The sequence below is a fragment of the Euphorbia lathyris genome, chromosome 7, assembly GCF_963576675.1.
Source record: "Euphorbia lathyris chromosome 7, ddEupLath1.1, whole genome shotgun sequence".
NCBI lineage: Eukaryota > Viridiplantae > Streptophyta > Magnoliopsida > Malpighiales > Euphorbiaceae > Euphorbia > Euphorbia lathyris.
This window is the reverse complement of record NC_088916.1, coordinates 69,978,165-70,002,520: the sequence shown is the minus strand read 5'-3', so window position 1 is coordinate 70,002,520 and position 24,356 is coordinate 69,978,165. Positions and strand designations below refer to the sequence as shown.

Genomic DNA, 24,356 nt, shown 5'->3' with positions numbered 1-24,356 from the left:
TTTTTTTTTTTTTGGAACTCTCTGGCCAAACACATATCAAAATCTAGTTTTAAAATGAAAAAGCAAATGAGAGAAGAAAAAGAGTAAACAAACACTCTTATATTTGATATGTAAAAGCCAAATTATTCTTCTCCAAAAACATTGTGGGTCCATTTGGTTTACCTGTTGTTTGTTGTTTCATGTTACCGTTTACTGTTTGTGGTTGGAAAATGCTTGTTTTTTTTTTTTTTTTTTTTTTTTGGAACTCTCTGGCCAAACACATCAAACTCTAGTTTTAAAATGAAAAAGCAAATGAGAGAAGAAAAAGAGTAAACAAACACTCTTATATTTGATATGTAAAATTAACCCACTTTATCAATATTACTTCGATTAACCATTTATAACCTTAAACTTAAAATTGCTATTGAGAGTAGTGCTCATCTGGACTCTGAATGACCAAATAAATTTAGTCATTCACCGTTAGATCTAAGCTTACTAGAATCATGTGGTGGAGATTCAAACCATCCTAAGACATAGATTTAATAAGCCTGATCTAACGGTGAATGATCAAATTCATTTGGTCATTCAGTGTCCAGATGGGCACTACTGTTGCTATTGAATATCAACTTGATTTTTTTTTTAAAACATTAAAATTAGTTAAAGTGCCAAGTGTACCAATTTATTTTCACTGCATATCATAAATATTTCCACCCTTCTGCTCTTATTCTCCTCATCAAGCATTCAAGCATGGCACTTATAATCTCTCCTTATAAATACCCTTTTCATAATTAAAAAAACATCAACCCTCCATACTAAAATCCATGGATATTTTATCTGCATCTTCTTCTTCTTCTACTTCTAAAAGCAGTATTGATATTGAGCCACTTGACCTATTCCCAGCAGGAATACCATTAAACCCTAACAAGAATAATGAAAATATTGCAGATGATCAGAAATTAGAAGAAGTTACAGTTGCTTTACACATTGGACTTCCTCATTATTCCATGAACTCAAACACTAAATTAGAACTAAATTCCATTAATGGAGCTTCAGCTTCAGGTGCAGCTGCTAAACAATATTGGATTCCAACTCCTGAACAAATACTTGTTGGCTTTACTCATTTCTCTTGCCATCTCTGCTTCAAAACCTTCAACCGCTACAACAATCTTCAGGTTTTTTCTTATTTCTTTCTCTTCCTTTAGATTTGAAACGTGTACAACACAGATCTATTTTATTATATGTTGAAATTTCATTAATAAATAGAATTATCAGAGTTTGAATGTCTCATAACCTCGTCTAGGACATTCTGATACTATGTCAAAAAGGCATTTGACAACTTAAGCTGAATGCATAACATAAAATCATCTTTTCATATATTAAAATTTAATTAACAAATGCAATTGCGATGATTTGAATCCTGAACCATTTTATTTAAGAGACTCTGATATTATATTAAGAAATTAAAAGGAAATTCGTTTACCCTCAACTCAGGGAAACAAAAAGGAAAAATTATAATTACCGATGCTTACTTTGTTTTTGACAAAGTAAGTCTTACTTTGTGTTTTGTGTGTTTCCTATTGGATGAATTTTAGAGTCCATTATCTAATGATAAAAAAACAAAGTAACACTTACTTTGTCAAAAACACTTTGTCAAAAACAAAGTAAGCATAGTCAAAATTTATAATGGATTCGTTATTAGTATCGCTAATTCTTAGTCCAAAAAAGGAATAAAGGTTCAAATTGACCCTCAAAGTTGGTATGAAGGTCAATTTAGCCCAAATGAATTTTTGGGTATTAACTCAACCTTTTAGGTTGGTTGAAAAAGTCGAATTAACCCAGGATAAAATCAGCCTTGAAAATATAATATATTTTTGATACTTGAAATTTATCATGTTTACATTTTGATATTTGAAATCTATTTTTATACTTAAAAACTATTATATTCTACGCAACCGCATAACGTTTTGTCTTCTACACATTACTTTATGTGTGAGTGCAGAATATCTAATTTTGAATAAAAATTAATTGAATTTAGCGTTTTGCCGTGTGTATAATATAATAGTTTTTTTAAGTATAAAAATAGATTTTAAGTATCAAAATGTAAACATAATAAATTTCAACTATAAAAAATATATTATATTTTCAGGACTTATTTTATCTTAGGCTAATTTGTCTTTCCGAACCAACTTTAAAAGCTGAGTTGATATCCAAAGATTGATTTAGGCTAATTTGATCTTTCTAATGAACTTTGATGGCGAAATTGAACCATTGTTCCCCGAAAAAGGCTGTAACTTTTAGCAGAAATTGCCTCCATTGTTTTGTTGGGGTTCGGAAACCATTTGAACAAAAAGTTTAAGTTTATAGATATGACTTATATAGTTGGATTATGATAAGATTAAATTAGTTTCAGATGCACATGTGGGGACATGGATCTCAATACAGAAAAGGATCAGAATCTCTTAAAGGAACTCAACCAAGAGCCATGTTAGGGATTCCATGCTACTGTTGTGCAGAAGGTTGCAAGAACAACATACAACACTCAAGAGCTAAGCCATTGAAGGACTTTAGAACCTTACAAACACATTACAAAAGAAAGCATGGAATCAAAACTTTTATGTGTAGAAAATGTGGGAAATATTTAGCAGTTAAAGGAGATTGGAGAACTCATGAGAAAAATTGTGGGAAACGTTGGCTTTGTATTTGTGGTTCTGATTTTAAGCATAAGAGATCTCTCAAAGATCATATTAAAGCTTTTGGGTCTGGTCATGAACCTTTTCCTCCTCTTCCTTTTGGTCCATTACAAGATTAATTGATCTTCTCTCAATTTGTACTTTTATGAGTTTGTTTCTTGATTTTCTGGTTTGTTATTTTTTGGTATGTTTATGATATAATACAAGTATAGTTTGGCTCTTTTCTGAAAAATACAGCCGTCCCAGCGAATTATAGTATTCTCGAACCATTATGTCATTTTTCATTTCACATGATACAAAATATATGACTGACATTTGTTTTTGTGTCATCTGAATATATTTCGTGACACTATTTTAAATTTCAGTCATCTGAAAGTTTAAGTACAAGCAAACTCAAATTACAGGTGACCTTCCAATGACACACATTTGTGATCCTAAAAAAACGCGATTTTGAGCGAAAATCTATTTAAGCATCAGATGACACAACGTATATATAGGTGTAGTTGTTGTCTGAAAACAAAACAAAAAAAAAGCGGCAAATGAAAATGAGTTTCACGGCCAACCTTTACCTCTCCCAAATCTAAATCGCTCAAACATTTAATTAACATTCCAGCTCATATATAAACCAAAGGTTATAGGGTAAATTAGGTTTCTTCGGCTCGATGGTTCAGGATTTAGGTCTCACATCCTTCTCTTTGGCTAAATGGAAGCTTTCTCCATGCAAATTTCTATTTTTGAACATAGAAATGGTAAGTTCTATTTGTTCTCTTCCACAATGTATTAGGGCTTTGTTGTTCCTTAATCTAGCTTTTCCTGATCATCATATTTACTCTTGCAGTAGCAGCTGCTGGAATAAGGATGCATTAATTGTCTGACTTACCAATGAAAAGGTTAGGTCTCACTCTTCCATATCATCAGATTTACTATTGAAAAAGATGGTTATTTATCATATGTATGAACTGATTTCGCATTTTAAATTCATGTTATAGGTGGGACTTTCTCTTAGATACACTCTAATTCCTTGTTGTTGGCAATATACTCCGTGAAGCTATTGTGGGTGATACTGAGAAAGCTAGTTCTTGCTCCTTTTGTTTGCAAGTATTATTAACATTAGAGATAATGAACTGACCAAAGTCTCTTTTTATTTGAAAATAATATTTGCAGGGATATTAAAAATGCTTATGTATATGGAAAGATTTCTATAACTTATTGAGTATATGTGATTGATTGTTATCTTATTCGAGAAAAAGTGCAGTAAGGGGTTCTGATATATGAATATAAATGTGTATGAAGAATATAGTAAAGGAAGAAGATGCTTCATGTTACAAATTGGTTGATGTTCATTAGGGGTGCGCAAAAAAACCGATCAAACCGGTAACCGAACCAAAAATCGGTAATCCGAACCGGAAAAAGTGGTTAACCGAACCAGTGATTTTCTTAATGGTTAAAAAATAGATAGGTACCGGTTTCAGTTTCTGTTTCGGATTAGAGTGTTCAAAAACCATGGTTAACGGTTAACCGAACCGTTTAATAAATATAATTTTTTTTAATATTAATATATTATATAATATAGATTATATTATAAGATTAAAAAAAACTTTAACATAGATTATAACATATATTAATATAAATATATAAGATAGATTATACTGTTTTACTTTTAAAAAATAAATATGCTCTCTTTTAAAAATAAATACTTTGACGAAATATTATTACATTTCTTTATGTTTTAAATGTAAACTTGATGGATTGTTTTTTGGCATAAACCATCATTTTGCCCCCTGAACTTACAGGACGACCCATTTACCCCTTCAACTATTTAAAAGTGGTATTAACAACCCCCTGTTTTCATTATAACAGAAACAATTATGACATTTCTCATTGCAAACACCAATATCATAATAAAAATGGTTGTGCACTACTAAAATAAGCTGCAAATGAGGTTAGTATAGACAGTACACAAGTTCTCTTGTAAAAATGATATATATGGTTATGCACTACTAAAACAAGCTGCAAATAAGCTGAAAATATGGGGTTGCTAATACCATTTTTACACAGGGGGGCAAATAGGTCGTCCCGTAAGTTCAGGGGGCAAAACGACTAAAATTGACAAGTTCAAGGGGTTGCGTATGGTTTAAGCCTTGTTTTTTAGTTTGGTACTTTTGTTTAAATTTTGAACTTTTATATGAATTCATTTCGTTTGAATTTTTGAAATTATATGTATTTTAATATTGTTTAAAAATTTAGGTTTGAGTAAAAATTATGGTTAACCGTTGATTTTTGGTTAACTAGTGAGAATTGGTTAAAAACCGTTAACCAAAAAACCTAACCGAAATTAATGGTTAACCCGATTATATGGTTAATCGATTGATATGGACCGGTTTCGTTTTCGAAGGTTAAAAAACCATTGATAACAGTTCGGTTAATTTTTTTACCTAATGGATGTTTAACCGAACCGTGCCCACCCCTAATGTTCATTGAGTATATGTATGAAACATGTAGTAAAGGGTTGTGAAGTTTTAGGTATGCTCTTATAATTTAGATGTTCATTGAGTAACATGTATGAAGCATGTAGTAAAGGGCCGTGAAGTTGTAGGCATACTCTTATACATTAGATGTTCATTGGGTATGTGTATGAAGCATGTAGTAAACGATTATGAAGTTGTAGGCATGCTCTTATACTTTAGATGTTCATTGAGTATATGTATGAAGCATGTTGTAAGAGGTTGTAAAGTTGTAGGCATGCTCTTATACTTTATATGGTAATTCAATATGTGTATTAAGCATATAATAAAGGGTCAGTGAAGTTGATTCATGTTCTGTTGGTTGATGTTTTGTTTATAGTTGAATAGGTATGAACTGATTGGCCATGCTCTTATACTTTATATGTTCATTGAGTATGTGTATGAAGCATGTAGTAAAGGGTCAGTGAAGTTATAGATATACTCTTATACTTTAGATGTTCATTGAGCATGTAGTAAAGGGTCACCTTTTATATCTGTTTCATTCACTTGAATAAGTATACTGCAACAAGTGAGTTATATTGGTATGAACTGACTAAGCTTGTATACCTTACATTTTCTGTCTTTCTATTAAGTAAAAACAAATAAATAAGTATGAACTGATTAAGCTTGTATATCTTACTTTTTCGTTAACTTATTGAGTATATGTGATTGATTGTTATCTTATTCGAGAAAAAGTGCAGTAAGGGGTTGTGAGGATGTGTATCAATATAAATGTGTATAAAGAATGTATTAAAAGAAGAATATGCTTCATGTTACAAATTCGTTATCTTCTAAGACAACTTGTATGTTTTGTTATGACTTGAAAACGATATGACTGCTAAGTAAACAAGTTAGAGAATGAACTGATTAGATGTCTTTTGGTTTGACTTGAATATACATATGAACTGATTACCATGAACTGATTAGATTTCTTCTAGTTTGACTTGAATATACATATGAACTGATTGGATGTCTTCTAATGTGAACTGAATATACATATGAACAGATTACGATGCTCTTATAGGAATAAGTTGTTCATTACAAAATATGACATATATGCACAAGTTAGACAATGAACCGATTACATTGATCTGGTTTCACTTGAATTAGATGTCTTCATATTACTTCATGTTCTTCATTTTCACTTTTTCAATCTCCAACTCTAATGTTTGTTTAGTATAAAGTTTCTTCTTTAGATCATGAAATAATAACCGTCATATTCTCTTGGTTTTCAATTTCAACTTTTCGTTCTTCGAGTTGCCTTCCATGGCTCACCAAGTTGTGGAACTACTTCGTGCTTTCCCTCTTGCATATCATGCCCCATTGCATGCCTTCAGTCCATCTCCAGTTGATAATCATATTTTGTCCTATGGCTGAGATATTGCTCAGCAACTTTTCTTGCCCAGGAAATGGCTCCTTAATAAGGGGCTCTATCAGCAGTGCATTAAATATGCCACCTCAACTAAAAAATGCATAAATAAATTAGACCCCAAACATGGATAATTTTGTAGCAAAGAAATAGATAAATTATGACAAATCTAACCGTGCAGTGGCATAGGAAGGGCGAGAAAGGAGTGGGTGAAGAGAAATCATCCCTTGAGGACTAACATTAGGATGATAAATCCTAGTCCTGAAATGAAACTGAGAATAGAAAGATAAATTGATCAGTGTATATGCAATATCATGTAGTATATACTATCTTAATGAGATATAAGTTATTATTATTGGAGGTCTGTTTGGGAACTCTAGAGAGTAGCAGATGCGGATTTCATATACACCCCCTTCATAAGGGGGGGGGGGGGGGGGGGGGGGGTATTAGGGGCCTCTTATCCTGAATCCCCAAGGTTTGCATCTAGAGGACTTGCTAGCATGAAAACTATGTCATTTTTCCTTTCACATGACACAAGATACATAGCAGACATTTGTTTTTGTGTCGTATGATTGTTTTTCGTGGCGGTATATTAAAATTATGTCATCTGAAAACTTAAATGTAAACCAACTCAATTCACATATGACATTCCGATGACATAATTCTGTCATCTAGAGAAAACGCGTGTTTAATTCAAAATTTACTTAATCATCAGATGACACTTGTGATAAATGACTGTCATGATATTCAGAAAAAAAAACAGCAAATGAAATTTCACTTACACGGCCAACTAAAACAGATCCCAAATTTAAGGCGCTCAATATGTTTGACTGAAATTTCAGCTTATATATAAACCATAACCTAGAGACTAAATTAGGTTTCGCCTATAGCTCAGGCTTCATCTCTCTCATCCCCCTCTCATTGGCTATCTTCGGTTGCTTTCTACATGCAAATCACTGGGACTGAGATCGAAACCCGGTAATGGTAAGCCATATTTACTTCATTCCTCGATGGATTGGAGTTTCATTTTTCCTTAATCTATCGTTTCCTCATCCAATTTACTCTTGCGGATGTGGATTTCAGCTGCTGGAATAAGGATCTATTAATTTTCAGACTTACCGTTGAAAATGTTAGATCTTTCGCTTAGATACACTAATTTTATTGTTTTCATTGTGAGATTCACTAATGAACTTGGTTCTTTATCTTATAGGTGGGCAATGTTAGAATGATTCAAAATGAGTTGTTAAAATGCGTCATATTTTTATGTTATTAGTTTAGTTATTTTAAAATAGTTTGTTTTGAGATTTGGTTAGTAGGATTGCATGAGATATAGTAGATTTTCCTCTGCTTTAGTTATTTGTGAGCCTATATAATAGGCATAAGATGTACGTTTTTGATATGGCAATAGTATTGATAAAACAAAGATGTTTTTTGAAATGCTTTTTTTCTTTCACTTTCTAGTCTAAAATCCCAACAGACAATATACTTCCTGATGTTGTTGTGGGTGATGCTGAGATATGTAGATATTGCTCTTTTTATTTGCAAATATTATTAACATTAAGGATTATGAACTGGACTAATTCCTTTTTATTATGTGATATAGGTTCTGGTGGGCCTTTCTTGGAGGTCTACATATGTTTGAGTTTGACCAGCCACCAATCAATATGTAAGCATGATTGTACGCCTTTTTATGTTTTTTTAATCTGTTTTTTTATGATGGTTGGATAAAGATGGTCTGTTAAGATTTTGAGTTCGTTTTTCGAGTTACGTATAGAAAAGAGATATAGAGGCATCCTATCCCGTCCGATAAATCGATATTATTGTGATATTGAGTCTTTGTTATTTGTTTGCTTTTAATATGAATATATAAGTCGGATGCTTGTGCTTTTTTCAAGAATTTAGGATTTGGAATTTGTTTTAATTTAAGATCATGCATATAACATATGACTAATCACATTTATTGGATTAAAATATAATTATAATTTCATATATATATATAGGCTCCATGTATAAAATAGTACCAATATAAGATTAACGTTTAAAAAATGTATCAATTTAGGCATCGACAACGCCATTCATATTACTCCGTTATGTTCTGGTTTCCTTCTCCACGTACAATTAACAAAACTTAATGGAGTAATATAAATGACGTGTCACATTCCGTTATCGAGGCCTAAATTGATACATTTTTTAAGCGTTAAACATATATTGTATTGATGCTATTTTAGACGTGGAGCCTATATTGATACTTCCCCGAAAACCATAGAGCTATTTTAGTACCCAATCCTAAAAACATATATGTGAAAATAAAAGAATTTTAATAAAATGCTATTTCGAATAGCATTTTCAAATTAATTTTGTTTTAGGAGGACATTTATGATCTGTTTGGTATGTTGTAATATAATCAAATGTGTAATGTAATGGAATGGAATCATGATTACATTACCATGTTTGGTTGGCAAATTCAATAAAATTGATAAAAATGCAATTATCATTACAATACGTACGTTTATATTAGTTAAACACAATTTTTATGTTTTTTTTTTTGCATTTCCACGTTTTTTCAATTTCTCTTTCATTTTTCGTTGTTTTTCCTTTTTTCCATTCGCATTTTTTCGTGTTTTTCTCGTTTCACCGTTTTCATATTTTTTCTCGTTTTCATGTTTTTTCGTTTTTTGCATTTATTTTTCATTTTCGGTTTTTTTTCACTTTTTTTCATTTTTTCAGTTTTTATGTTTTCATGTTTTTTTCGTATTTCGCTATTAGTAATAAAAATATAAGAGCTAATCGTAATGAGGATTACTGTCTATTTTGTTTGTAATGGCCATTATATAAATTTGTCAAGAAAAATTGAATGATGTAATGGTGATTCCATTACGATAAAAGTGATATGATTAACCAAACATGGTAATAAACTTCCATTTTAATGGTCATTCCATTACAACATCCACTGCAGGGTACCAAACAAGACCTTAGAAACTCAAGATATTGGGTCGATTTTATTCAATTTAGAAATGTAGACATAACATATATACGAGGTGATTTAATTTATTAAAATTCAAATTTTATCCGTACATATAACATACATTCAGAAAAGATTACGAAGTTTAATAAAGGAAATTCTCGGTAGGTTATGAATAGGATGGATGCTATTTTTTTTATTAGAACACATATTAAAAGCTAATGATGCAAATTGCTACAGTAAAACCTTCATAAATTAATACTCGATAAATTAATAATCTCTTTAAAATAATAATTTTTTTGGTCCCGATTTGGGCCAGTTCAAAAAATGATTAATTTTAATAAATTATAAGATAATAATTTTTTGGAACACCCATTATAAATACATTGTTTTATTATCTCTATAAATTAATAAATTCTCCAATACATATTGCCAAGTATGTATAGATATATAAGGATAATTTAGCAAAATAGGAATGTATACTACTTTGCTTTTTCTTGAAATTTAAAACTAGTTGAATTTCATCTCTAACTATTTTCCGTACATTCAAAAGTTTTGGTGTATCCTTGTCAAATTGTAAATTTTTTTTGTAAAGAGTGGTTGATATTATAATTACTTCATTTCTTGTGATTGGTTAAATTAATAATTAATAATTTATTGATTAATTAATATCTTTATATATTAATAAAATTTTATGATGCTATTATTATTAGAGGTATAATAGAGGTTTTACTGCAAATGTGAATTTGATGGATGAAATATGAACCTGTTATTGAATTTTACATAATTTATAACTATAAATCATAATAAAACGAAAGTTGATGGAATCTCAACTAAAAGAAAGCTTATACATTGTAATTTATACAAACCATCAATTCGACTAATTACTTGATTAATTAATCTTAATTATAATATTTATTTATTTTTGAAAACAAAGAAAATGTGAATCTAAATTTAAATGAAATTACAATAATCTGGGCCCAATTTAAATGAATATCGGCTCAGAACCCAAGCAAGGATTGCGGATCTACTATAAGTAAAAAATGGATAAATAACCCATTTTGTTAACAACTAAAATTTGAGCCCCAAACATCATCATTCAGTTTGTAATGTAATACACATGTCCACGGGTTTGGATACCTGTTCGGTCCATCTAGACCCATATCTATTGGGTCGAGTTTGGATAATGAAAATTAATTATAGACATAATTCGATCCAGGCATATCTATTAATTTAGGATTTGTAAAAATAGCATTGGTCGGTCCATCCCGATCTGTCCATTAATATTAATTATTAATTTATTTATTAAATATTTAATTTGAAGTTATAAATTTTATTTTTTATAATTATAAATTATATATATATTTTTAGATGAATTTATATAAGTTGAATTTGAGATTTGATTTTAAACTTGAACCATCTAAATTAATAGTGGACTGGATTGAACTTGGACTGAGCATTTTTACATAAAAATCCGGTAGGTCCGGCCCGAGCCCGATCCAACCTGACCCACCTACAGGTCTAGTTTGTAGCATATGATTAATATCAGTAATAATTGGAAAAGGCTGAGAAATTGTAGCTTTTGCTACCTTGATTGCTTCTAGAAATTTTTTTTTTTTTTTTTTTTTTAAGAAATTGCTTACAAGTTTTTCCTACCATTTTCCAGTGTATTTTTTTTTTTTAACATCCAGTGTATTTTAATGTGCTGAGTGTGTAATTGTGAACCCCATTTATCCTATTTATAACAAAAATAAAAGGATGCTGGTTTAGAGATGCAGTTTGCTTGATATTTTGGAGCAGCAATAAATTTTTTTAGCTTCTAATACGTTAAAACACCATCATTTTGATGTGCTCGTTAAACATTAAAAGTATCAAACGTAAAAAAAAAAGTAAACATATGTAATTTTTTATTAATTTAATGCTAGTTTCTAAAAAATTATAACTTTTTTACAGTTTGTATTTTTAGTTTTAAAATTTTTATATTTTTCATAAATTAAAATTTAATTTAGAAATTAAGTTATTTAAATCTCAAAAATAGGAAATTAATTTTTAATAGAAAAGACATAATAAAATGAGTTCAAAAGTGTATTAATTAATAATGGCAACATATTTTTATAATTATTGAAAAAAATATTAAAATAAATAAAAACTTTCTAAAATAAAATCAGATTGGCGGGAGTTGAACCTAGGGTCTCTTAAATATAAGGATGCATCTTTAACCATCTAATTTACCTTTAAACAATTTTATATAATATTAGAAGAGGCGGGTAAATCGAATTGCGGATCGCTTGGCGGCGGCTGGGCACGAGGGGATGTTAGGTGTTTCCACCCTTTCTGATCCTCCTATCTATCTTTCTTCTCTCCTTTTAGAGGACAGAGTTGGGGTTAGCTTTCCTAGGCTGATCCCAGGTTAGCTGTTGTCTCGGTGTTGGTTTGTTTTCTTTCCTGTTTCTACCAAAAAAAAAAGAAGAGGCGGGTAAATTTCATCAATGATGTACAACCTGTCCTATTTCACACTTTGGTGTACAACTTTCATTTTATCACGTTAAAATGTACGACCTTGTATGTGACCTCTCAATATAGTATATAGCAGGTAAAAATGACCGGTCAACGTGCCATGTCAGCAGTTTGATCGGTCAAAAGTCAAAAATTAACCTTTCATATATACAATGACTAAAATACCCTACATGATTACCTCATATTCCATTATCTTCTTCACGATTCAGCCATTTTCTTCCTTCTTTCCTCTTCTTCCATTGTCTTCTTTCTTATGATTTTCAGCCATTTTTTCCTGTAATTTGTATTTCTAAACAAAACTATAGGATCCAAATTGATTTCTATATTTCCATAAACTAAACAGCAAATCAATAAATATTAACTTTTCGGTAATTTCATTTATCGGACCGACTAATCCCGCTGTCGCTTCATGGCCTTCTCGGTCGTCAATGGTGTTCATTTCGTTACTTGCTAGCTTAATTTATCAGTCGTCAATGGATAAATTATTTCTTTCACTGCAATTGATCTACAACTTAGCTTCTTCTTTTTTTAATTTGTTAAAATTTAATTTTGTTCTCACCTAAGTTTTTTTATTATTATTAAAATTTGCGCACAATGCCTTTACATTAAAGAAGAAAGAAAAATCTCCACCAGACCCGGATGTGATTCGAACTCATGACCTCCCTGATCATAAGTAAACTCTCAACCACTAGATTAAAAGTTTCAGCACAATTTCTTCTCACCTGAGTTCATTAAGCAAGTAAGCAAAGCTAATTAGACAAAATTATGGAATCCATTTGCTATTTAAATTAAGGAAGCTATTAATATATAAAGCATGTGAATAACTTTGAAATACGTCATGGCTAATAACTTTTTCATTTTTTTTACAGATTTCTTTGAATATTTTTTGCAGTTTTTATTAAAATGTAAAAAAATTAGAAAAACAAATCTACAAGTCTACTTCTCCTTTTAAAAAGGGGGTTGGGTTTAAAACTTCAGAATCGGAATCCGAATATTACAGAATCGGAATCGGAAAGACGATTTATTTATTTTATTTTATTTAATCCGGAATCGGAATCCGATTACTTTTAAGAGTGTTCGGTTCAAATTTCGGAATTGGAATTAAAATCAAAATCAAAATTGAACAAAATCAAAATTTCTAATTTTTTAATAAATAAATAAAATATGAAAATTATTTATAATAAACTAACCGAAAAAATTAATTATAAAAATATTTATAAATTAAATTAATATATATGATATTATGTAGAAATGATTTGAAGAACCAATATATTATATTACATATATATCATACAGTATAAATATATAGTATATATATAGTATTATAACCTATGTATTATAGGTACATGGTAGTTATTTTTTTATATATCATATTACATATGTACAGGGTAGTTATATGCATAGGGTAATTATATATTATATTACACTGTAGTGTTCACATAGATTCTAATGATCACAGTAAATTTGGTCATTCACCATTAGATGTAGATGTGTTATATGCAGTAGTGTTCATCTGGACCCTGAATGACCAAATGAATTTGGTCATTCACCGTTAGATCTATGCTTATTAGAATCGTGTGGTGGAGATTCAAACCATTCTAAGGCTTAGATTTAATAAGCATGGATCTAACGGTGAATGACCAAATTCATTTGGTCATTCAAGGTCCAGGTGAGCACTACTGGTGTTATATGTACATGGTAGTTATTTTTTTAGGTAGTTACAAAACGTGGTTTTTTTTTGTTATTTAATTTATAAGGAATGAGAATTAAATTTGATTAAAGGGAAAAGAATAGGGAATAGTTGATTCCTATAGTGGGGTGGATGTGATTCCATTTTAATATCAAAATTGTAAAACCAAACATTAACAAAGGTAATCAATCATTCTCATTCCCATTCCCTAGTGAAAAATCCATTAACCAAACACACCTAGAGAGATGAAATAGAAAAAACAGTATTACTTTTTAGAGAGAGAGGACTTAGTGAGAAAGATAAAGATAGAGAGAGGGGTTGCAATGGAGGGGACATGGGTACTTTAGTAATTGGGTAAGAGAAGGATATTTTAGTAATTATATTAGAAGTGTGTCCCATTTCTTTTAAAGGTAGATGAAAATTGCTGAGGTGGCGCGTTGACCAGGAGTTGACCGATCATTTTTACCTGCTATACACTAAAGTAGGAGGTCACCTATAAGGTCGTACATATTAGTGAGACAAATTAAAGGTTGTACACCAAAGTGTGAAATGAAGCAAAAGTTGTGCACCATTGAGGAAATTTACCCTAGGAGGGGCCACAAGGAGTAAAAGGATCGATACTCAAGGGTGGAACCGGTGACTGGGAGGCTCCGGTGGTCAGGGGGCTCAGGCCCTCCCGGTCCCTTGGCTGGCTCACCCTTGTTTTGGAGAGTTTCCTTGACATACTGTTCTTGACATTTTAAGATAGAAATGGGTTGGTTTGACTCGACCGTGGGACTAGTTTGATGTGGTCTTGACCTTATTCTGTTATGGATTTTCATCCGGCTTTGAATTATGATTTGACCTGTTTTAATATGGATCTGACCCGAATAGAGCCTAATCAATTATGGAAAATTAGCATATTGGCATATTGATAACTGTGGTGACAATTTGTATAATGATTTCGGTCGTTGTAGCGTTTTACAGATGATACAGGGCCTAATCAACTATGTAATGTGATTTCTTTTCAGATGACAAATTCGTTTCATTTATTTGTCTTCATATATTTCTTGACATTTTTTTTAATCCGAATTGGCTCCATTTCTTCTTTACTTGGTTTTTCATTTATAAATTTCTGGGTTTCATTTAGAAGCCAATTCATGTATGTACCTGAATAATGAAATAATAGTACTCAATGAACATCAAGTTGTGTATATATATATACATCAAAGATTTCAAATAAATTACATAAAATACTAATAATCTGTATACACAATTGTTGAATATAGTCAACAATAAAATCAATAGCAATTAACTCGATGTGAAATACAAATGATTCATCTTCATTTCCCAAAAAGTATTACCTAATTGTCTTGTTACCTACAATGCAAAAAGAAATGATTGATTAGCCACAATTCCAATGGAATTAATGCAACAGTAGACTCCACCATTTCCCCTTCTCATTGACCTTTCACTTTCCACTCTATAACACTATGAATAGAACAACTTCTTCAATTTGTGGTATACCCTAAACTTAAAAAAGTCCATAAACTATTATATCCTAAGCATAAAATGCAGTCCAATATTGAATTCCTCCACATGTGCGTGTAGTTGGAGTTGGACAAACTCCGGTAGGAGAAACCTAGGTGGCTCTTTAGTTGTCGAGGTATCTCACTTTTCGTTTGACCTAGGAAGTTGTGCATTATTCTTTTTCTAGTTTTTCTGCTAATTCATGCTTTGCTGCTACGTGGGTCCTTTGGATGGAGACCAGATAAGATGGCCTTTTATGATAAAGGGCCCTCAATACACCCCTTATGAAGGAGGTGTATACCAAATCGAAATACGCTTCCCTTTTTGGTTCCCCAGCACACCTCCAATTGTAATAACATAAAGCTTATAATACATTGTAATGTTACATATAGATTTCCCAATGGTTTTTATCTATTTTGTTCCTACACAACTAGCCATTTACAAGTGAAGAACATATTGATGAGCAATACATCAGCAACAGGGCAATATTTAATTCAACTGGCAAGAGATGGAGTGAAGAGCATGAAAGGGGGGTGTGATGTGTAAGAAGGTTAGGCACAACTTGAAGATTAAGTTCCCCTTAGTTTTCAAGAAGATTAGGCCACCAATTTTGAATTTGAAGACAACATACAAGTCTTTTAGCCTAACTTGTTTGTCTAACTTGGAAAGAGGTTTTCTGTAGATTTTGTTTACTATATAATTTGTTATGCTTTGAAATAGAAATTGATCTACTTCTGAAACATCCCACATAAAATCACTACAAGAAAATCGCTTTTTGGCAAAAAGTTTTGGCAACAATGGAAGAAGTTGTTGCTAAAAATGAACTTTAGCAACGAACTTTTTTAAGTTGTTACGAAAGGTTGTTACTGTAAATTTATTTCGACAGGTTGGATTTGATGAGAAAAGGTAATAACTTTGGCAACAATGTCTTTGTTGCTATAAATGAAAATATTTTTACCAACAACTCCATGTTACTTTAAATGAAAGCATTTACGGTAACAACGATGTGTTGTTGCTGTTAACGAAAGCACTTATAGCTATGACAACATATTGTTGTTGTATATGAAAGCATTTACAGTAACAAATGCGTGTTGTTACAGTAAATAAATGTATTTACAGCAACAAATATGTGTTGTTGCTGTAACAAATCAATTTACAGTGTTGTTGTTGTAAATGAAATAATTTATAGCAATGACCTTATGTTGTTGAGTAAGAATTAAATATTTTTGCAACAAAAGCGATTGTTATGAAAGAAATTTTTTAAACTAATTAAAAAATAAAATAAATACATATAATATAAATTAAATTAAATATTTAAAATTATATAATTTAAATTGAATTACAAAATATTACAAAAAAAAGGACATTTCTTATTTTATTATATTAATAAATTTTAACTTTAAATATAGATAGAATAAATTTTAAAAATTAGTAAAGTACATATAAATTGATTTTTTTATATATGGTTTATATAAATTTTAAAAATATAGACAGGTTTATATAAATTGATTTTTTTTTTATCTATGGTTTTCAATTTCAGTTTCTGTATAAAGTATACAAAAAAAATGATGGTTTTGATTAACTGAATTTTTAATGCTATTATATATAATAGTGTTATATTATATATTTTATTAAATAGTTATAATTGGATTTTAGAAACCCTAATCATATTCTCTTTGAAAGGAAACACGCCGCTCATTTTCTTCTTTGTGCTTTCTCTGCTTCTTTCTTTGAAACCACAGCCACCCCATATTTTCTCTTCCTTTATCTCTGACAAGACCATTTTAGTCTTGTTGCTTTCTATCTTATTCTATGTAATTTGGAAACATTTGGTGTTCAATTGATGTTTTTATCTCATATTTTGTTTTGGGAGAAAGTTTAGATGTTTGGTAAAAAATCTGGAAATTAGTGGCATTTTGGAGTATTTTGGAGTATTTGCAAATCAGAGACCAGTTTCAGTTAAGGCGTGGGCACGTCCTGTCTCAGCTGTAATTGAGAAACAGCAGCCCACTGTTGGTCCCGTGTAATGTGACAATATTAGTTCCAAAGGGGGGTTAGGAACTATTTAAAAATTTTCATGTTAGGCTGACTGTTGATTTTTAACTTAGACTTACTCGAAGTCTTTTAGCACGGTGATACTGACTAAGTTTTAGATACAAGCTTAGTCAACAGGTGACTAAGTCTGAATCTGTCCTTGAGTCAGGAGATAGCACTTGAGCCTATTCCTAAACTTAGCTTCTCAGTTCACTCAACTCAGCTTATGTTCTTTTTAGCGCTTTAACTAGGCAGTATTATAGCAAGCAATAAGTTAAGGAGATAAGGGTTAGAAAGATATTACTCAGCAGACGTATCCTGGTTCGGCCTCTCCGCCTACGTCCAGTCCCCGGAATTCCTTCCGAGCTTTTCAGAATCCTCTACTGAGCTCTTTAAAGGTAGAGCACAAACCTTTTACAATAGAAAGCTGAGTATACAAGAGTACCTTCCTCTATTCCTCTACTCACTCCTATTTCTACTGCTGAGTACTATGACCGAGTACTCAGCTTCTCCTTTCTATACTTCTAGAAATGATAAGTGTTTGTTTGTCCTAAACAACAATTGCTAAGACACTTTAGATGAATAAGATCACTCTAGACTTTTACACAAGATTGGAATTGGTGTAAGATTTGCTTTGCTTTTCTCGCAGAACTTCGAATATCAATTTGGTTAGTGTTTCGACTTAATTGAAGATCTGCATCGAATGAAGCGTTTGAGTGGCATATTTATAGTGACACTTGAGGCACCGGTAATTTCGAATTTTGAAATAACCGTTGGAGGGAAACGGCTTCCTGTCGCTTTCACTCAGTACGTGCTCAACATCCTTGGCCAATCAGATTCTTATATCTCCTGTCTTTGGCAGTGCTCAGCAGCTTTTCGTCAGACTAGACAGAATGTCTCCACATTTATGGCAAAGTCTTCCAGACAGCTTTCTGTGTCTTCTGATCTTTACCCAAAGTAGAAATACTTTGTCTTCAAGTTTATTCAGGTCAGCCGCTGACCTGACTTCCTTGTCGCTCAACTCAGCAGCTTCGTCTTGAAGCTTTTGGTCGAAGGCTTCTCGATCCTTCTCATTGCTGGGCTTGCGTTTTGTTCAGCACGAGCAACGTTTTGATCTGCTTGGGCCGTGAGGCTTTCATTCGTTGACTTGGGCTTGACTTTCTCTTGTGGGCCTTTGGGCCTTACAACTTAATGTCTTATGAATTAAATAACTCAACATTGAACAAACACATTAGTTCAAATGAATCAAAACATTTAAATTTAATGTGTTAGAATATTTTTTATCATGGTAGTTTAATTCTTGTTAAATAATTTTGTCAAATCAAAATAACGTGGAAAGGTGTTTCAACAAACTCCCCCATTTTGATGTTGGCAAAAATATTCAATAAGGAACTCAGTGTTGAGCTCCCCCATGATAGTTGACCTTCTCTTAAGATTCTCCCCCGTAAGGGTTGAACCGCTGACTTAGTTTTACTCTAAACATTTTAAGGTTTAATCAAGTAAGTCTAAAGTCAGTTTTTTTTTGTTGTAAGCTAAGGTCAGCACTTGGAACATTTTAGCTTTACTCAGTTTTGATACTTAGTTGGATTGAAGCTTAAGTTCTATTATCAGAGTGGAGGTAGACTGAGTAAATTAGTTGGGGCTGAGTAGTTTTACTCAGTGGCCAAATACTTGATTAGTATTTATGTTCACAAGTTTCAGTTACTTTGTTCAATGAGATTTAAGTAAGAAGACATGTGAGAAAGGTCATGAATCTCGATCAACACAGCATATAAGCATAAAGCGATAAACAAATAACACAGTTGTTTGTAAGAAGATACGATAATATATTAACTCAGTGAAGCAAGAAACATGGCAGCAGCAAACACTAACATTACACAAGTTAAAACATCTATTTTCTAATGTTGACAGAAACTTGGTTTGATTTAGGTTTGGTTTGCTGACTAGGCTTCAATATATCTTGTCACTGAGCTTGTGTGCTGGGAGGGACAACAGAAGTGGAACCGGGATGTTTCTTCTTTTGAGTTCCTTCTGCCGGTTGTTTGTCTTTCTCCCCCATTTTGCCAGCATCACAGGGCTGAGGGACAGCAGCATAAAATTTCCCTTGATCAACAACACGAGTTAGCAAGGTTGAATACTGTTGGAGTTGACTCGTACTATGGTGGCGCTGATTGGATTGATGTTTGACATGCTGATAAGTAGACTTGGCGAGTTGGAAAATTTCAGTTTACTTCGCCTGGTCGGTTTGAATCTCTTCTCTAGTTAAGCTGAGCATACGGACAACTTCAGCTATCTGTTCTATTGTGCATTGAGAGGAAGAGGAAACCAAGTCTCTAGTAGCCGTCAGCTCAGAATGGAGTTGAGTGAAGACCTGAGCTACTTGTGTCGACTTAGCTACACTTAAGTTTGTGGCAGATAAGGCGTTTAGCTTTCCTTCAATAGTATCCATGTGTTGCACCATGTGCAAATGAAGGTTAGCCATCTTTGTAGCAAACTCCTGCTTTGGCTGCTGAGCAACCATATTGGTTAGCACACACATAAGCTCCTTAAGACCTTTGAGTTCAGTCAGAAGTTGCGTTATGGTGCTCAATTGAGTAGGCTCAGCAGAATGACACTCAGCATCAGAGGCATGAGTGTGTTGAATGTCCGCAATCAGTTCTTGAGCAGCTTACAGGATTCTTTTCCCAAAATGGGAAGTAGTAAGGAAGCTCAAGGGGTCAGCTGATGGATTCTCAGGAACTGAACTCTGGTTAGCAACAGGTGTTTGGATAGTGGGTTGCTGACCAGAAATGGAGGTGCCCTCATGAGTAAGTGAAGGGTGAACAATGGGAGTGGCATCCGGGGAAGTTGGGCCGTCAGTTGTAGCTGACTTGTTGACTAGGTGCTCAGGTTGGGTTGGAGTGGTTTGTGCAGCAGCATTGCCTACCTGCTCAGTTTCATTATGGAGCTGGGTATTGACTTGTGGAGGAGTCAGCTCAAGATTGTCCTGAGCAGGAGTGTCTTCAGAAGCTTGTTCATTTAGCTGAACAGCAGGTTCTTCGATCACTTGCTTAGTTGAGGCGTGAGTAGCGGTGTCGGCAGAGTTCTGACCCTTAGAAGTGTCAGCTTCGGCATGTTCCTGACTACAAGAAACAGAGGCTTGTTTTTCCTAAACTGGCGAAGGTTGAGCAATTAGTTTGGAGAAGAAGTTGAATTCCAACGCAGTCAGGTCAACAATAGGATCACGCAGTGGAGAATCATCCAGTACATCAAATACAGGTGGTTTGCGTGACTTCCTTTTGAACCGTTTGTCACTTCCTTCTTTGGATAGTTTTGGAGAAGGAGTTTGGTCAGCAGAGATGGTGTTTGTTGACTTAGGAGAGACATCAAGATGGACGTCCTCAGCTGGTTCTTCAATAGTCGTGGTGTCAACAAGAGACTCAGTTGCTGGCTCAGTAGCCTGTACTTTAGCAGTTGAGTCGCTGGGTGCATTCTTCTTTGTCTTCTCAAGAGAGACAAACTTATCCCGTTGATTATTAGGAGTTGTTTCAATACCATCAGTTTCCTCAGCTCACAGGAAGAAGGAGTCCTTTGGAACAACAAAGTCCAGAGGAGTTGCGTTCAATGGTGTAACTCCAGAAACCTTCTTCCTTTTTAGGGGTTGCTCAGTTTCCTCCTGTTCGTCCTCAATCTCTTGGACAGCGGCAGGTCGTTTTTGGGAAGCCTTAGTAGGTTCAACTTTCTTCTTAGCTGACTCAGCTGGAGAAGGTCTGTTCAATACCACTTTAATTCTTTTTGTAGTTTGAATCGACGGTTTAGTTCTCTGTTCAACTGATGTGTCTGCTTTTCTCTTTTTCCCTTTACTGGGCCGCTCGATTTGCTCTTCATCGTCTATCACTGTTTCCTTTCCTTTCTTGGTTTTGGATTTGAAAGGAAGGTTGTGTGCTAGTCCAGTAAGGATCTCAACAGTGATTTCCATCCCCACTACACTTTCTTCATCCTTGAAGCTGATCTTATGATCCTTGAGGATTTCGGTGATGAGTGATCCCATTCGAAGAGCTCCAGTGCTTCGTTGAATTGCCCCGATCAAAAACACGGGCATATTCAGAGGTTTGTAAGTCAACATGTGCCAGATGAAGCACTGCTCGAAGTTGGATGCGGAAGATGTGGAGTTGACCTTTGGGAATAGATAGTTGGTCAGGATATAGTGAGCTTGTCTCTGCTGCTGACTGAGTGAAGTGCACGAGACTTCACCTACATCTCCTTCTGGCTTACAAAACTCAGCATCATACTTGACTCGTTTATAATCATTGGTTTTCCTTAACTCAGCCCCTTCCTCTTTTAACTCTAAAAGTATGGCCATGTATGAGGGGTTGATGATGATTTTCTTGTCATTAATGTAGGTTACCATGAAGTCAACGTTGTCTGTTGCAATCAGCAGATTTGAGTAGAACTCAGTTACTAATCTTGGATAGGTCAGGCCATTGAGGGAGAAGAGTTTCGCCCATCCGTTCTTAGATATCCATTCGCTATAGGGTTTCTCAGCTTCAACGAAGCTCCTGGAGAACCACTATGAGGGAATGACATCAAGGTCCTCAACGTTTGAGAACGCAGATAGGAAGGTTCTTTCCTTAGGCTTCTTACCCTTGTCCTTCTTCTTTTTCTTTGAAGGAGTTGAATGTTCAGTGTTGTGGTCAATGCCAAGGATGCTGACTTCATCCATGGGTTTGTCGTGCCGACCATGACCCGTTTGAGCTTCTTCTTCTGAGGTTTCATCATACTCCTGCTCAGGTGGAGAAGCAGGATTGGTATCTGATCGGTTCTCCTCGTATTGGTCATCGGAAAGATTCTGGGAATCAGACATGGTGTTCTTGGATGTTTCTTAGGAATGTCGAGAGATTTGGGATTTGAGAGAGAGAGAGTTTGAGTGCGAAAATCAAGCTTAGGAAATTAATAGTGAAAAATCTTTCAGTATTTATAGCCGGAAGGAATTGATTTGATAGGTCAAGGAAAATGGTGGGAATTTGAACCATCGATAGTCAGTTATTACTGACATTAACTGTGAGAAACAGCGCATGGTTTTACTAATGATGACGCTTACGTCATCCTAGAGGCTACTTAAATATGTGTGCAAACCCTAATTGTGCAAGTTGCTTTACTCAGCAACGTAGTTACTCAGCAGTTCAAGTGCTGAGTGTATAAGTCGGTTTTATAACTTTGCATAGTAAAAGCACTCAGCATGCATATCAACTCAGCATGTAAAAATCACTCAGCATGAATAATACTTAGAATTTATTGGAGAGGATTAAACATACCGATAGCTTCTCTGAGTATGTTGAATTGCTCACGAGCCAGCGGCTTGGTGAAGATATCAACAAGCTGCTCATCCATTGGGACGTAGGTCAGCTTGATCTCACCTTTGAGTACATGGTCTCTGATGAAGTGATGCCTTATGCTGACATGCTTCATCTTGCTGTGCTGGATTGGGTTCTTTGATAGGTCAATGGCACTTTTGTTGTCACATTTGACTTCAATCATTTTAGTCTGAACACCATAATCATCTAGTTGTTGCTTGATCCAGAGGACTTGGGCAACACAGCTTCCAGCAGCAATATACTCAGCTTCAGTGGTTGACAAGGCTACTGACGACTGCTTCTTACTGAACCAAGACACAAGACAACTTCCAAGGAAATGACATCCTCCTGAAGTGCTTTTTCGCTCCAGCTTGTCTCGTCCATAGTCAGCGTCAGTGTATCCAATGAGTGTGAAATCATAAGTATTAGGATACCATAAGCCTGCATTCACCGAGCCTTGCAAATATCTAAGGATTCTTTTTACAGTTATGTAATGAGATTCCTTAGGGTTAGATTGATATCTAGCGCAATAACATACTGAGAACTGAATGTCCGGTCTACTAGCTGTTAAGTAAAGTAGGGAACCAATCATACCTCGATATAATTTGCTATCTACTGACTTACCACTTTAATCAGCACAGAGGACAATGTCAGTGCCCATTGGGGTAGATATTGGCTTACAGTTTTCAAGTTCATATTTCTTCAATATCTCCTTAGCATACTTAGTTTGACTGATGAAGATTCCATTCTTTACTTGCTTGATTTGAAGTCCAAGGAAGAAGTTGAGTTCTCCCATCATTGACATTTCAAACTCAGTCTGCATCTGCTTACTAAATTCCTTGCACATAGACTCATTAGTAGCACCACAAATGATGTCATCAACATATATTTGAGCCAGCAGGGTATCTTTACCCTTTCTCTTAATGAATAAAGTTATATCAGCTTTGCCTCTGACATAATTTCTAGTCAGCAGGAAACTGGTCAGCCTCTCATACCAAGCACGTGGTGCTTGCTTGAGACCGTACAGAGCCTTTTTGAGTTTATAAACATGGTTTGGGAACTTAGGATCCTCAAACCCTGGAGGCTGATTAACATAGACTTCCTCATTTATAACTCCATTAAGAAATGCACTTTTGACATCCATTTGAAACAATTTAAAATTCATAAAACTGGCATATGCATATAATATTCTAATTGCTTCAAGCCTTGCCACTGGGGCGAAGGTCTCACCGTAGTTAATACCTTCCTGCTGACTATAGCCCTGGGCTACAAGTCTTGCTTTGTTTCTGACCACATTCCCTTGTTCATCTAGCTTGTTGCGGAAGACCCATCTTGTTCCTATGGTCTTCTGGCTTCTTGGATTTGGCACTAAGTCCCAAACTTCATTCCTCTTAAACTGATCAAGCTCTTCTTGCATTGCACCCATCCAGAACTCGTCGTTCTCAGCTTCTGAAAAATTCTTTGGTTCCAGAACTGAGACGAATGCTACATTGCTGAGGTATCTCCTGAGTTGATTCCTTGTCATCAGGGTATTCTTAGCAGCATTGAGAATGGCGCTTTCAGAGTGTCCCCTTGGGATTCTAATTTCTTTCGGTAGTGTAATGTCTTGAGCTGGTTGTGTTTCAACAATCTCTGCAGGTATAGATTGGTCAGTGAAAATAATTTGAGTTTCGTTTTTACCTTTGGTCAGCCTTTGAAGTGGTAACTCAGCAGCTCCACTTTGGTCAGCATTTGCTGAGTATGGATCATCCTCAGTCGGTTGATTGACC

At 33.8% G+C, this 24,356-nt stretch overlaps 1 protein-coding gene across 2 annotated transcripts; it reads left to right on the top strand.

Annotated features, from left to right (window-relative positions):
* The first annotated feature begins 797 nt into the window (after positions 1 to 797).
* Positions 798 to 2,907, top strand: LOC136201054 (protein TRANSPARENT TESTA 1). Of its 2 annotated transcripts, none has more exons than XM_065991604.1 (2): positions 798 to 1,151; positions 2,390 to 2,907. In XM_065991604.1, the coding sequence occupies exons 1-2, from the start codon at positions 801 to 803 to the stop codon at positions 2,786 to 2,788; spliced, it is 750 nt and encodes a 249-aa protein (XP_065847676.1). In that variant the 5' UTR covers positions 798 to 800; the 3' UTR covers positions 2,789 to 2,907. The 2 variants fall into 2 exon arrangements, with proteins under 2 accessions (XP_065847676.1, XP_065847674.1); XM_065991602.1 differs by having other exon boundaries at positions 2,384 to 2,907.
* Positions 2,908 to 24,356: the final 21,449 nt, after the last annotated feature.

Coding starts and splice junctions, on each gene's coding strand:
- LOC136201054 (XM_065991602.1), top strand. CDS start 801: ATGGATATTTTATCTGCATCTTCTTCTTCTTCTACTTCTAAAAGCAGT. Junction 1,152..2,383: donor ACCGCTACAACAATCTTCAG/GTTTTTTCTTAT, acceptor AGATTAAATTAG/TTTCAGATGCACATGTGGGG.